This window comes from Microtus oregoni, unplaced genomic scaffold (assembly GCF_018167655.1).
Source record: "Microtus oregoni isolate MIOR12 unplaced genomic scaffold, Mior012 000026F_ref0000081, whole genome shotgun sequence".
NCBI lineage: Eukaryota > Metazoa > Chordata > Mammalia > Rodentia > Cricetidae > Microtus > Microtus oregoni.
The window spans coordinates 19,713,657-19,727,041 of NW_024543085.1; the positions used below are offsets into that span (position 1 = coordinate 19,713,657).

The window sequence follows — 13,385 nt, forward strand, 5'->3', positions numbered from 1 at the left end:
TTTTCTTCTTTTCTTTTTCTTTTCTTTTCTTTTTTAAGAATACCTCTGGAGGAAGAATCAGATGGGAAAATAGGTTCCTGAGGATTGTCCCTTGGGATGATGGTGAGTGGCTCAGTTAAAACCTTATGTGTGAGGAATAAACACAGAAACAGTCTTCTGTAAAGTTATATTTTAGGACACAGTGAAAAGGAGACGGATCAGTGAGAAAGTAATTACTAACATAGACACGGTTTGTGCTTGGCCATCCAACTCTGCTCTAAAACATTGTTCCATGCTTTCTTTTTGAAAAAGTAGAATTTTTTTGATTCTTTTAGCTATTGTTGTCTGTTTGTTTCTTTAATACAGGGTCTCTATATACAGTTTTGGCTGTTCAGGAGCTCATTATATAGACCAGGCTGGCCTTCAGCTCACAGAGATCTGTCTGTCTCTGCCTTTCAAGTGCCTGGGTGAACAGCATTTCTGTCATTCTTAAACCATACATCCTAAACATTCACAGTCACCCTCATGCCAACACAATGACCTCTGACTGTAATTAGTTGATTATTGTTTTCTTTATGAACAGAGAAGGGCTGGTGAAAATTTTATTTCAATTAAGCTTCTAATGCCAATCTCAAATTTTTGTCCCTAGTCACAACATAAACACTATTATTCCAAGACACAAATCGGAAGACCACCCTGAGAACTATCTATGGAAGCGAAAATAATAGTCAAAGATCAAACTTTTCCGTAGAAACTCTTTCCTGCCCTCTACACTGCATGTGTCTATCCCATTGGATGCAGGCAATGGACAGTTAGGTCAAGCCAAATTTTCTTTGCTTCAAATGAAGGTTCATATGGGACAAAGGAACTGATGAAGCATGTGAAGATGTGTCCACCTCTTCTTGGAAATAAATGCAGAGGATGGATGAGCTTCTCGCATGTAGGAATTGTTTACCTTGAGTGAGGAGCTAACTGTGCTAACAGCCAGAACACTAATGAGAATGTATATTAGCCAGCCAGGGCAATGGCAGCTAATTTCTGTTTGTCAGTCTAGAGCCTTTAGAGATAAACACCCTGTAAAAATGAGAGGATGCTGGAAAATTAACTGGAACATGAAACTGCCATGTCTAACCAGTAGTGACAGCAAGAGAACTATTTAAAAACAACACTGATCATGATTTATGGACGTTGCCCAATGAGTGTATTTCATGGGGATTTTTTTTTTTTGTTCCTCATTGGCAGCATATTCTAGTACTTCTGCTCTTTATCTTCTTAATTTTTTTTTTATTTTCAGTGACATGCTGTATTAAAATAATAATGGAGGTGGCATGTGTGTTTGTTTAAAATCATTAAAAGTAGCAACAAAGAAAGAAAACAGTACTGGGCTATAGTCACTGGCTAATGTCCACATCCGCTGGCTGGGATTGTTCTCCTGCTTCCAATCTTGCTACCTGTGCAACTAAACCAGCCCCCCAAAGCTTGAATTTCCAGGGAGGAGAGTTTAGTATGCAGCTGGCCTGTCACACTGAAGGCCACCTGCTGAAGTCAGTGACATTGCACGCATTTGCTTCAGCAGGAGAACTGCCACATGCTGCTCTCACAATCTGGATAGAGCGTTTTTAAAAACCATCAGCCCCATCTTCCAACTAGTAGCTCAATTGGGCAGTTAGGAAGGAACAATAAGATGAAAAATAGAGAGAGGAAAATATTGACCATTACCTTGCTAGACCTGGAAACTATGGCCATAGCTAAGACACCATACTCTACCCTACTCTGTCATTTTTCAAAAGAAGTCCTAGTAACTGAGTTCACCTTAGCTGTCTTAGAGAACAGCATCCTGCTTGGTTCAGAGGTCCTTGAGATTATTTAAATTAAGCTATCATGATAAATTTTAAATATTTCATTATTCAGGAAAAATATTTTCATGATTGTGATATACCTACTTTCTAATAGAATATTCAGAGTTGAAAGTACAGGCTGAATTTGAGATTGTGTGGATTAGCCCTTTGTGGTTTTCATGGCGGCTGTCATCTCAGTCATGTGACTACTGAGTGCTTGCCAAACTACCCGCTTCAATCCTCAAAAAGAAACCCTGAAATTCCCTTGAATTCAGAATTCGACATTTTAGTGGCATTTGTGGTTCTTTATTGATCAGTATGTCTTACTTCCGTTGCTGTAATTTGGACCCTTAACTGTTGACATCATGATGCTAGAAGTGATCTTATGAAATGTATCGGGTAAATCCTGCTGTTTACAGTGAAAGGTGCTGAGACTGATTATGGCAGGACTTGTAGAGATTGCTTATTTGTCTTTTGAGAAGCTGCTGTTACCTCTTGTGATGCTTTGAATTATAATGGCCCCTGTCTTTGGGTTTCTATTGCTGTGAAGAGACACTATGACCACAGAAACTTTTGTAATAAAAATATTACTTGAAGTGGCAGCTTACACTTCAGAGGTTTTGTCCATTATCATCAAGGCAGGGAACATCTGTGCAGGAAGACATGGTGCTGGCTACATATTGATCCGAAGGCAATAAAAATTGGGACTCTGATACTGGGCGATATCTTGAGGACATTTAACCTCAAAGCCCACCCCCACAGTGATATACTTCCTCCAACAAGGCCATACCTATCCCAACAAAGCCACACCTCCTAATGCTGCCACTCCATATGAGCTTATGGGGACCAATTGCTTTCAAACTACCACAGCCCCTATAGGCTCATATCTTTGAAGGCTTAGTTGCCAGGGAATAGAACTCTTTGAAAGGATTATAAGGATTAGGAGGTGTTGTTTTTGTTGGAGGAAATGTGTCACTAGGGGTGGGCTTTGAGATTTCAAATGTCGATTCCAGGCCCAGTTTCTCTCTCCTTCTCCCTCCCCCTTCTCTCCTTCCCCTCTCTCTCCCTATCCCTTCCCCCCTCTCTCTTTCTCTCTCTTGTACTACAGATCAGGATATAACTCTCAGCTACTTCTCTATCACCACACATGTCGCCATGTTTCCCACCATGTTGATAATGGACTAACTTGAAACTGTAAGCAATCACCCAATGAAACACTTTCTTTTATAAGATTTCTAGTGGTCATGGTGTCCTTCACAGTAACAGAACAGTGAGAAAGATACCTTACTTCTAATCACTAGTCCAACAGCTCTCCACAGAAAATCTACTCAGACTCTATTTTACTTTACAAATTTGAAGGTGTTAATCAACTCTGGAGCTATCATGAAGCAGGAAATCCTGCACGTTGACAGTTGAAATTATCTTGATAATCTTTGGGCATTCCTCTTAAAACAAGCAGAGGCCATGGCTTCTCACAACTCTCCTGTAATAGTTGGATGGGGATCACAATGTAATCACTTCCATATGCCTTTCTGAGTAGTAAATGTATCACTGGTTTGAGATTCAAAGGGAACCCAACTGGATAGGTATTTTATAGACTCTGCCAATGCTAACATTGTTTAAATAATTTCAGCTTATCCTAATGTGCTTATATATCTTAAGTTTTTTTATTGTGGTATGTGGAAATACAGTGTGGCTAGCATAGGGGTGTTATGGGAAATCCTTTTGCATATATGTTGTTTTTATTGGTTAATAAAGAAAGAAACTGCTTGGACCTATGGTAGGGCAGACTAGAGATAGGCAGAAGCTATACTGAATGCTGGAAGAAAGTAAGTGGAGTCAGGGAGAAGCCATGTAGCCAGAAGACAGACACCACCAGACGGAACCTTACTAGTTGCCACAACCACAAAATGATGCACAGATTAATAGATTGGGTTAATTTAAGATATAAGAGCTATTCAATAAGAACCATGAGCTAAGGCCAAGCAGTGTTGTAATAATACAGTTTCTATTTGATTATTTCAGGTTTGTGCTGTGGGACAATAGTCTGTATCCTGTCATTTGTATTTTAATAAAATGCTGATTGGCCAGTAGTCAGGCAGGAGTATAGGCAGGGCAACCAGCCAAGAAGTAGAGGCATGGCAACAAGAACAGGAGAATTCTGGAAAGAGGACCCAGTCTGCAGTTCTCACAAAGGAAGACAGATGCAGAGAAAGCAAGATGAGAATGCCTTGCTGATGAAAGGTGCCAAGCCACATGGCTAACACGGGTAAGAATTATGGGCAAATGTAAGTTATAAGAGTTAATAAGAAATCTGAGCTACTAAGGCAACAAGTTTATGATTAATGTAGGCCTCTGCATGTTTCTTTGGGATGGAATGGCTACGGGTCTGGGTGGGACAGAAGAAACCTCTATCAACAAATGTGGACAACTGCATCCCAGAAAATCTGAGAGAGCTTGGGAAGCAATTTTAGACACAAAATAACAGAGTAAAACATGGCTTATTGATGGTAGCACTTTCTCAGTTGGGCTCTTTTTCTTAGAGGCAAGCATGTCTCATTTAAGAGAGGCTTCCTGACTCAGCTTTAGCTGTGAAACCTTGCAGCTCTTTTAAGAAACCCTGCCACCAAACACTTAAATGGTGTTTATGAATTGCTGGCAGCATGCTTTTTGGTGGTGTCAGGGTCTTTTAAACTCCATAGAGTTACAGCAATAAACATGGCTCCCACCAGTAACTCTGCCATGACTTTAGACCCCAGAAAGCTAAGGAATGAGGTGGATCCAGCTGTCAAACCCACGGCTTTAATCCTAGCTATATCACTTAGCAAATTAAAGACTTATGAGGTCAGAAAAAAAGATAAATAGTAAAGATAGATTCAAAGTCAAATAAAACTTCTAAATGGTTTATAGTGTGTTACAAAATATATGTAGGCTTATGAGAGAAAAGAAAAAGGATAAAGTCCTTAAAACAAAAAAAAGGAAAAAGAGAGTAGTTGGGTGTGGTGGCACATACCTTTAATACTAACACTTGGGAGGCAGAGGCAGGTGGATCCCTGTGAGTTCAAGGTGTGATGGTACACACTTTTAATCCCAGCACTTGGGAGGCAGAGGCAGGCAGAGCTCTGTGAGTTCAAGGAAAGCCTGGTCTGTAGAGTAAGTTTCAGGACAGCTAAAGATACACAGAGAAACCCTGTCTGAAAAAGCCAAAAATTAAAAATAAAAATAAAAGAAATAGAGTTTAAAATAAAGCCACATAATGATGAAAAATACACAGAGTCTGGATACTGTATGTTATTGTGTTATCTTTAAATTGTCTCATGGCTGAGGAAGGATCAAAAGCTGCTAAAAGATATTTGGTTATAAGTGCTCTGGATTAATCCAACATATATATTTTGAAAATGCCTTTACTTCAAAATTTAAGTCAAAGGTATGTTACTTTGGAGAAGAGTTTGCTTTTGTTTCCACAGGAAATGAGAGGCTGTGGATTCATTCTAGGCTAAGAAAAATCAGGTTTGATCAAGGAAGATGTCCTGAAGAATTCTAATAGGAGCAGATGGTCCAGATCATCCAATATTTTAGAGGGCCTCTGTTGAAGTTTCCTTTGAGTTCTGCATTCAGAATGGTTTTGGCTGACAGAATATTCAAGCCTCACAGAATATTCCATTCCAGACTTGATCATAATTCAAAATTTTCTTTAGATTATCAGCATAAGGTTATCAGCACTCCCCAATCAGCAGGAAGTAGCCTGGAAAACTATGCCTACATTCCCCCCAAAATGGATTATGGATGTTTACATTTGTTTAGAATGTTGTTTACAATTTGTTATGGATAATGGTCAGGAGAAAAGTTAAACAAAGGAGATTTGATTCAGAGTTCTTGTTTTGAAAAAAGGGGGGAGTGCTGTTATGGATAATGGTCAGGAGAAAAGTTAAACAAAGGAGATTTGATTCAGAGTTCTTGTTTTGAAAAAGGGGGGGAGTGCTGTGGGGAAATGGTCTGTACCCTGTCACTGTCACTTGTATTTTAATAAATGCTGATTGGCCAGTAGCAAGGCAGGAAGTAGAGATGGGGTGATGAGAAAAGGAGAATTCTGGGAAGAGGAAAGAGTCAGTCTGCAGTTCTCACAGAGGACGCCAGATGCCAGATGAAAATGCCTTGCTGATGAAAGGTACCAAGCCAGATGGCTAACACAGACAAGAATTATAGGCTAATGTAAGTTATAAGAGCTAATAAGAAGCCTGAGCTACTAGACCAACTAGTTTATGATTAATGTAGACCTCTGTGTGTTTCTTTGGGATGGAATGGCTGTGGGTCCAGGTGGGACAGAAACCTCTGTCAGCAGGTCTGGGCAGCTGGCAATGAACAACCTCTGACTACATAGGGGAGAACGAGCACTGGAAATAAAGCATGGGTCATAGGTACCTTTATCACATCAAAGTAAAATGCCTACTTACTTGAATCCTAAGAAAAGCCACTGAAGCCAGATCCAGGACAAGAGTAGAAGGATAACTGCAACTGGGAAGGATAATAAAAACCAGGTTCCAAAGTTGAGGCAACGACATTCAGGGTAGCGTCTACATCAAAGAGGAAAACGGGTTAGGGAGGAGAGACACGATGAGTCCTCACTGATAGTCTAAAGAAAAAAGCAACAGTCTACATCATTCTTGTGTTCTAACTAGCATTCTTTTTTTTATCTCCGGCTTCTGTTCTGTAACTATATAATTATGCTACACCCTACCAAAGTAGGAGGGTCATTTTTAATGTTTATTCTTTTTAATCAATCTCTCATGAAATACTTTTGAAAAACACCCATCGCTGTAGCTCATATTCATCCAATACAAAACAAATAAGTGTGCAAAAGGGGTTGTGCTTCATTGTTGTTGTTCAAATCATCAAACTAGGAATGAGCAAAGTCTAACCAGATGAGTTGGGAAGAACTCACTGTTGGGTACCATTCCCCACTGGTAGTAGGCATCCTCATACCTGTGAAGAACTTACGCTCTGCTCAGACTGCCTTCTCCAGTGTTTTTCAGGTTTTTTGTTTGTTTGTTTTGTTTTTACCAAAAGCGTGGTACATCATGGTGATCTATGAGGCCATTCTATCTAACTTTGAACTCAGTCTAATGAGACAACTCTGGACCAGATGAAAGCATTTTGTGTAAGAAGTCTGATTTTTCTTTATCTTCTAGTGTTTTTACTTTCAAATTAATACAATAACAAAACATCAGCAATTAAACATGCTAAGATAACAAACATCTTTGTTTTTGGTGACCTTGCATTTATTACTTCAAAATATGGCTTAAATACTAAATAAATCATCACATCACAATCATTTTATAACTACAGAGAAACATCTGTAAGTTTGAAAAATAATTGGTATTAATTAATTTGTTCTTCAAGTGATAAAAAAAGAAAGTTGGAAATCTAAATATATACAAAAAATTGAAAACCTGTTTTTAGTGCTTTTTCAAATGACAAAATGCAGAAAGCTTTGTGAAAAATAAAGATTTTCAATTTTTGCTACCATTTGTTATTGCATAGCAATTTTCCCTAAATTGAAGCATAGCTTCCTGGAGAGAAGAGTGGAATTCATGAGACTTTGAGTGTCAACAAATCACACAAGTTCAGGACACTGAAACTAAACCACAAAGCCACTCTGCTGGGTTATAATCAGGAAACAATTGCCAGGAAGAGGTTCTGGGACCCAATGAGCTGCATGCAAATCCAGCAGAGATCTCTGGGGTTGTAGCATTGCAGAGTCGTCAGTTATGATAGTGTGAGCTTTTTAGTGAAATAGCTGTCATTGAGGGATCCAAATTCCTATAAGGAACTCCAGTATGTTTTTCCAAGTTGAACTTAGTAGAATAGTTTATGATTGACCTGTTCTGGGTACTATATTTGAGGTGAGTAGGCATTTGTTCAGATCTCCTCAGGAAAAGTCGTATAACATTTTATATTGCATTTTGTTACTTAACAGATTGCATTTTGTTACTTAAGAAAATTGTATACCCAAGCCTAGAGGCACCTTGTAAGCTAACACTTGAGAGTCTGCAATAGAAGATTTCAAGTTTCAGGCTAGTCTGGGTTACATAGTAAGGCCATAACTTTTTTAATTCATAGAAATTTTGATGGAGACATCCCTCTTAACGCTTTCTGAAAATTGTCTATTTGTGGGTCTCTGTCTTTGTTCCCACCTGCTGCAGAAGTAAGTTTCTCTGATGATGGCTGAGCAAGGCACTGATCTATGAATATAGCAGAATATGGGTAGGAGTTATTTTATTCCTATGTTCCTTTAGTAGAACCATAGTATTTTGTTTTATTCTAGGTCCCTGGGTTATCTACTGTTGGGTTTGTGGCTACCCAAGCAGTGTCAAGTATCTATCTGTTCCATCTCATGGCATGGGCCTTAAATAAAATCAAATCTTCATTGGCTGTGCCCACAAACTTTGTGCCACTATAGTACCAGCTTATCTTGAGTATAGGTTATCACTGTATACTGAAGGATTTGTAGTTGTGTTAGTGTTTACCTTTCTTCTCTGATAGAACGCAGAGTACCTTCCAGTAGCATGAACACTAGGGATAGGGGTGAAAACTCTATGTAGGCACCAGTTCAGCTTCTCTGTGTTCAATGTATTGTGTAGATGTAGTCTTCAGCGGTGGGGCACTATTATCAATTTGAGGAGAGCAACCAAAAGCTTTGGTGGTACCCTGGGTTGTTTGTAGGTTCCCGTAGGACCCTTTGCCAGAAAGAGTGTAAGAGCCAGAAGGAATGGAGGACACCAAAGAAAGAAGACTTTTTAAACACAGCACCACTGACACACATATGGACCCAGAGAGATTGAGGCAGCATACCCAGGGCCTACATACATGGGTTTGTACCAAATAGGACTTAAGAGTTGAGAGGGGAAATGAACACGCACTCCTGTACCTAACATAGAATCCAGCTCCAATTAATAACTACTTGCAAATGAAAATTTAGTTTTCTCCAAGGGATTCTCACTGAAGAAATGAACCACTCTTAAAGGTCGACCCAACCAGTAGCTAACCAATATAAAACAAATTCAAAGGCATCTTTGGAGGGTCTTTGTCTCATAGCGCTGCATTGGAGATTTTGCTTTTCTTTTTTTCTTTTAAAACCTTATAGGTACTTTGCAAGTGTATTATGGCCTCCAGTTTTGTCTTTTTATGGCATTCCTGTGTATGCAAACCTGTGTGTTTCTATGTGTTCCTCATGCTTTTTCTTTGACTCTTTTTTCCTCTGTTTGTTTGTCTTATTCTAATTTGTTTCTTTCTGTTTTATCTTATTTTGTCTTTATTCCTTAGATGTCCATGAGAAACAGAAAGAGTGTGGATTTGGAGGAATTGAGATGGTCTGGGGGAGGGAAAAATGTATTTTAATTAAAAGAAAATAATTCATAAAACTTTTGATCTTGGTCATTCTGTTTGGGGTGGACACGGAGTCCCATCATGAACTAAGAAGTTATATGCAATTGATTCCTATTGGGAAAGGGAAAATCAGTTCTTTCCTATATACTACCATTGGGCATATCACCCACACCACAGGGAGGCATCGAGCCCAGGAGCAGTCGGCCAATACAAAGACTCCACATTTTAGTTTTGCTTTCTGTGGCCTTTTTGTTTTCTTTGGGCATTCTTTTGTCTCGTTGGGTTTTTTTTTTTTTTGTTTGTTTGTTTATTTTGATTTTTCCCTTAGTTTTGACAAAGAGAGAGAATTTGAAGTCAGACAGGTAAGGAGGTAGGAAAGATCTGGGAGGAGTTGGAAGAGGGAAAATATGATCAAAATATACCACATGAAAAATTAAATTATATATAAATAAAATGCCTTTTGTTACATGTAGGTAGTAAAGTTACATACTTTAATTTTTTTCTTGAAGACAGCTTCTAAGTAAGAGGCACCTTGTTCGTGATGCTCCCATGACTTTTAATAAATCTATACTTTTTTTCCACACAATAATTAGTTGCTCACAACTTTAGACTTGTAACTTTTTTCTTCAGCTTTCTTTGAACTTACAAAAACTCTTGAATCTCCTGACCTCTGGAGCTAGCATTATTAGCTTAATAATAACGGATATTTTTAATCTACCTTGAAGACAGGCAAGGATTGGTTTATGTTTACATAATTAGAAGTTGGCAAATGATAATTTTTAAAATGTCTAAAATATATATAGAACTAGACGAAAAGAAAATACTTTACAATGTCCAGGAGGTCCTGTTGCTTTTAATTGGAAAATAAAGCATGTGAGGATGTACTCACGCTGAATGTTCCGTCAGTCATATTAAACACGGGTGAGGACACACTCACGCTGAAAGTCGTATTAAATGTGGGTTACAGAATGGCCTTTGTTTTTCTGTCCAGCCCATTGATACTTGGATGCACGATATGGATTAGGATCAGAGCAATGTCCCCAAAGCCTCACTTTACCTTTACCATTTTGTACCACCGTGGAATCAGGCTGCATCCCGCTCCCACAGGTTAGACTTCTAGAGAGCATATTTGATTGAAAAAAAAAAAACTTTTCAGAAGTTTTGACTTGGGGAAAGTTTATTTAGGAAAAACAACAGAACCCTGAAAAGCTAAATCTGTGTGGTTATTTCTTTTCTTGAGTAGTAAAGAAGGCTATAAATAACTACATAGGAATATGGCCCTATAAATGTCACGGTAATGCATACCTAGAATGAATATGCCAAATAGTATGCTAAAAAAGAATTATTTTCCTATGGCATTCGTTTTCCCGTGGCTCTTCATATTATTTAATTTAATAAATGCAAATTTATATCCAAAATAACTATCCATATTTTTTGTCATGAATTGTGCTAAAAAATTCAGTCCTGATAAAAATCTTTTTATTTTTATCCCAAACTATGGAATATATAGCTATGTTAAACATGAGTATTAGTGGTGGGTGTTTTCCTTGGTCTTGGTGATATAAAGATGAATGACCATAATAGAAGCTCTTAAGAAATTCATACTAAAATATGGCACACAGGCAATAAGTGGAAAATCTGGCAATCGAATAGAAAATCAAGCAGAATAACAAAATAAGAGTGGTTGGGAAAGGGAGAATATTTATATAGTGCAATGAGAGAAATGATGTTTAAGGTAAAACTGAGTTAGCAAGGATGAAAGACAGAAGGTGAGTGTTGGCCAGGATGTGGAGCAAAGGGAGCCCTTCCTCACTGTTGGTAGCAATGGAAATGACAGAAGGCACAATAGAGGCCTCTACGTCTCTTGAAAATAAAACTTCTATGTGATCTCGTTGTCTCACTAATGGATATACATCCAAAAGGAGTGAAGTTAGTAGAAAAAATTACAAATATCATGTTTATTGTACTTTCGTTTTTTTTAATTGGCATGAGGTGTCATCAAACTCTCAGCTAGTGATGAGTGAAGAAAATATGGCAGATATTCAAATGGAGTGGTATTCAGCCATTAAGGAATGAAACCCTGTCATCTTCTACAATTTTACTATAGATAATCATAAAAGACATAACAATGAATAATTTGAACCAGGAAACTATGTGTTGGAGCATAATTTAACATCCGGTAAATATAAAGAATTTTTTAATGTGTCAATTCAAAGTTTTAGTTGGTGGTGATAAAGATAAAAAGAAAGCAACAGGCTTTATTCATTTACAAATTGATATTCTTAAGTAAATGGATACAGAGTAAGAGATTATGATCAAATCCCATTTGTCTGAATATCAATCAATACCCAGTTTTCCCCGTAGTACTTGTGGAAAGTGGTGTTTTGCCTGTGGATATGAGAATAAATATTTAGAATATAGTTAGGAATTATGTGGGCTTAGTAAATTAGCCTTTGCAGATTCTTTTCCAAGAGCATGACTTCACTAACCCTGAGTAGCTGGATAAGTTTGTAGTACCATGCATGACTCCCCTCTTGCTGAGTGGGCCTTGAGTCCAAGTAGAGAGCTATTGGTTACCTCCAAGGTATGCATGCCACTAAAATGTCTTTTCCAGGGAAGAGCCTCCAATTGGTTATCCAATACATGGTCAGCCCTGAAATAATATGCATACAAGTAACATTATATTGACTGAACAGGTGGTATTTATATATTTAGCAATGTGTTTATATATTATTTTTATTAATATAATTATTATATATTATTCATATCTAATTAAAGAAATAGAGGCCATAAATTTGAGGGGGTGTCTGAGAAGGTTAGGAGGGAAAAAGGGAATGGAGAAACTGACATATTTATATATTTATATTTATTTATTTTGGATTTTCGAGACAGGGTTTCTCCATAGCTTTTTGGTTCCTGTCCTGGAACTAGCTGTTGTAGACCAGGCTGGCCTCGAACTCACAGAGATCCTCCTGCCTCTGCCTCCCGAGTCCTGGGATTAAAGGCGTGCGCCACCACTGCCTGGCTATAATTATGTATTTTTAAAATTTGAAAGGAACTGTCTTTTCTCTAATGTGTACTGTTGGTGTCTTTGTCAAGAATCAGGTGGTTGTTCATGGATAGACTTATTTCTGGGTTCTCAGTTGTATGCCACTCTTCAGCAGACCAGTGTGTCTCTTGTGCCAGCTCCAGGCTGCTTTTTATTACTATGACTCTGAAGTATAGCTTGAGGTAAGGTATGGTACACCTCCAGCAATGTTTTGTTGTTGTTCAGAACTACTCTGCAGGTCTGGTGTCTTTTGTGATTCCTTATGAAGTTTAAGGTTTTCAAAGGAGAATTTTTGAGAATAGTTGCATTAGAATTTTCACGAGAATTATATGAATGAACAGATTGCTTTCGGCAGGATGGCTATTTTCATAATAGCAACCCTACCAATCCATGAGCATAAGAATTCCTTTCATAGATATGAAGAAAATGTGCCACATATGAAGACGGTGAAGTCTAAAGGACAGGCTGGCTGGGGAACCGATTCAGAATGACTTGATGTGCCCTTTAGTTTTCCAAGTGATCTTTGATAGACCTCTATGGACATGAGGCCAGGGATAAGAGGAGAGGGTAGAGATATAGATATAAAATGGGAAGCCATTAGTGCTTCGGTGGGATTCTAGGCCAGGGAAGGATGATCAAGCATGAATGAAACAGAGATTCGGGTGTGAAACTGTATCTCAGTGCATGCTTAGGCTCACCTTGATTGAAGAGGTCAGAAAAAGGTGCAAGGATGAGCAAGTAGGCTAAGAACTTGGAATTCTAATAAAATCCCCTGAGGATGGCACTTCCATTTCACAGGTAAAAGACTAAGTCTTTGGAACAAAGTGTATTATTTAAGGTCATAGATTGTGAAGTCAAGTGGAATTTTCAACCCAGGAGAAGTTTCAATTTAAATAAAAAAAAAAAGAAAACTGTTTATCACTAACCCACTGTGTCTTCAACTACAGGTCCCACCTAAAATTAGAAAGTTTTATGTATGTCATAAAATACCCATAAACTAGTATCAAATCTTTTTTATTCTAAAGGCATTTAAAACAGCTACATTTTTTTTCGCCTAAAACAGATCTGCTTGGACATAAAGCATGTATATTTCCAAGTGAAGAAGATAGCATTGTTATTGTGTTTCTTATGAC

General features: G+C 38.0%; 1 protein-coding gene across 1 annotated transcript in view; it reads right to left on the reverse strand.

Moving 5' to 3' along the window:
* Slc13a1 (solute carrier family 13 member 1) overlaps window positions 1-13,385 on the reverse strand; it is an 85,902-nt gene that overhangs the window by 16,700 nt on the left and 55,817 nt on the right. The window contains exon 8 of the mRNA XM_041675668.1: window positions 6,272-6,391. Within this exon, the coding sequence (XP_041531602.1) occupies window positions 6,272-6,391 (120 nt within the window). The remainder of the gene's footprint in view (window positions 1-6,271; window positions 6,392-13,385) is intronic.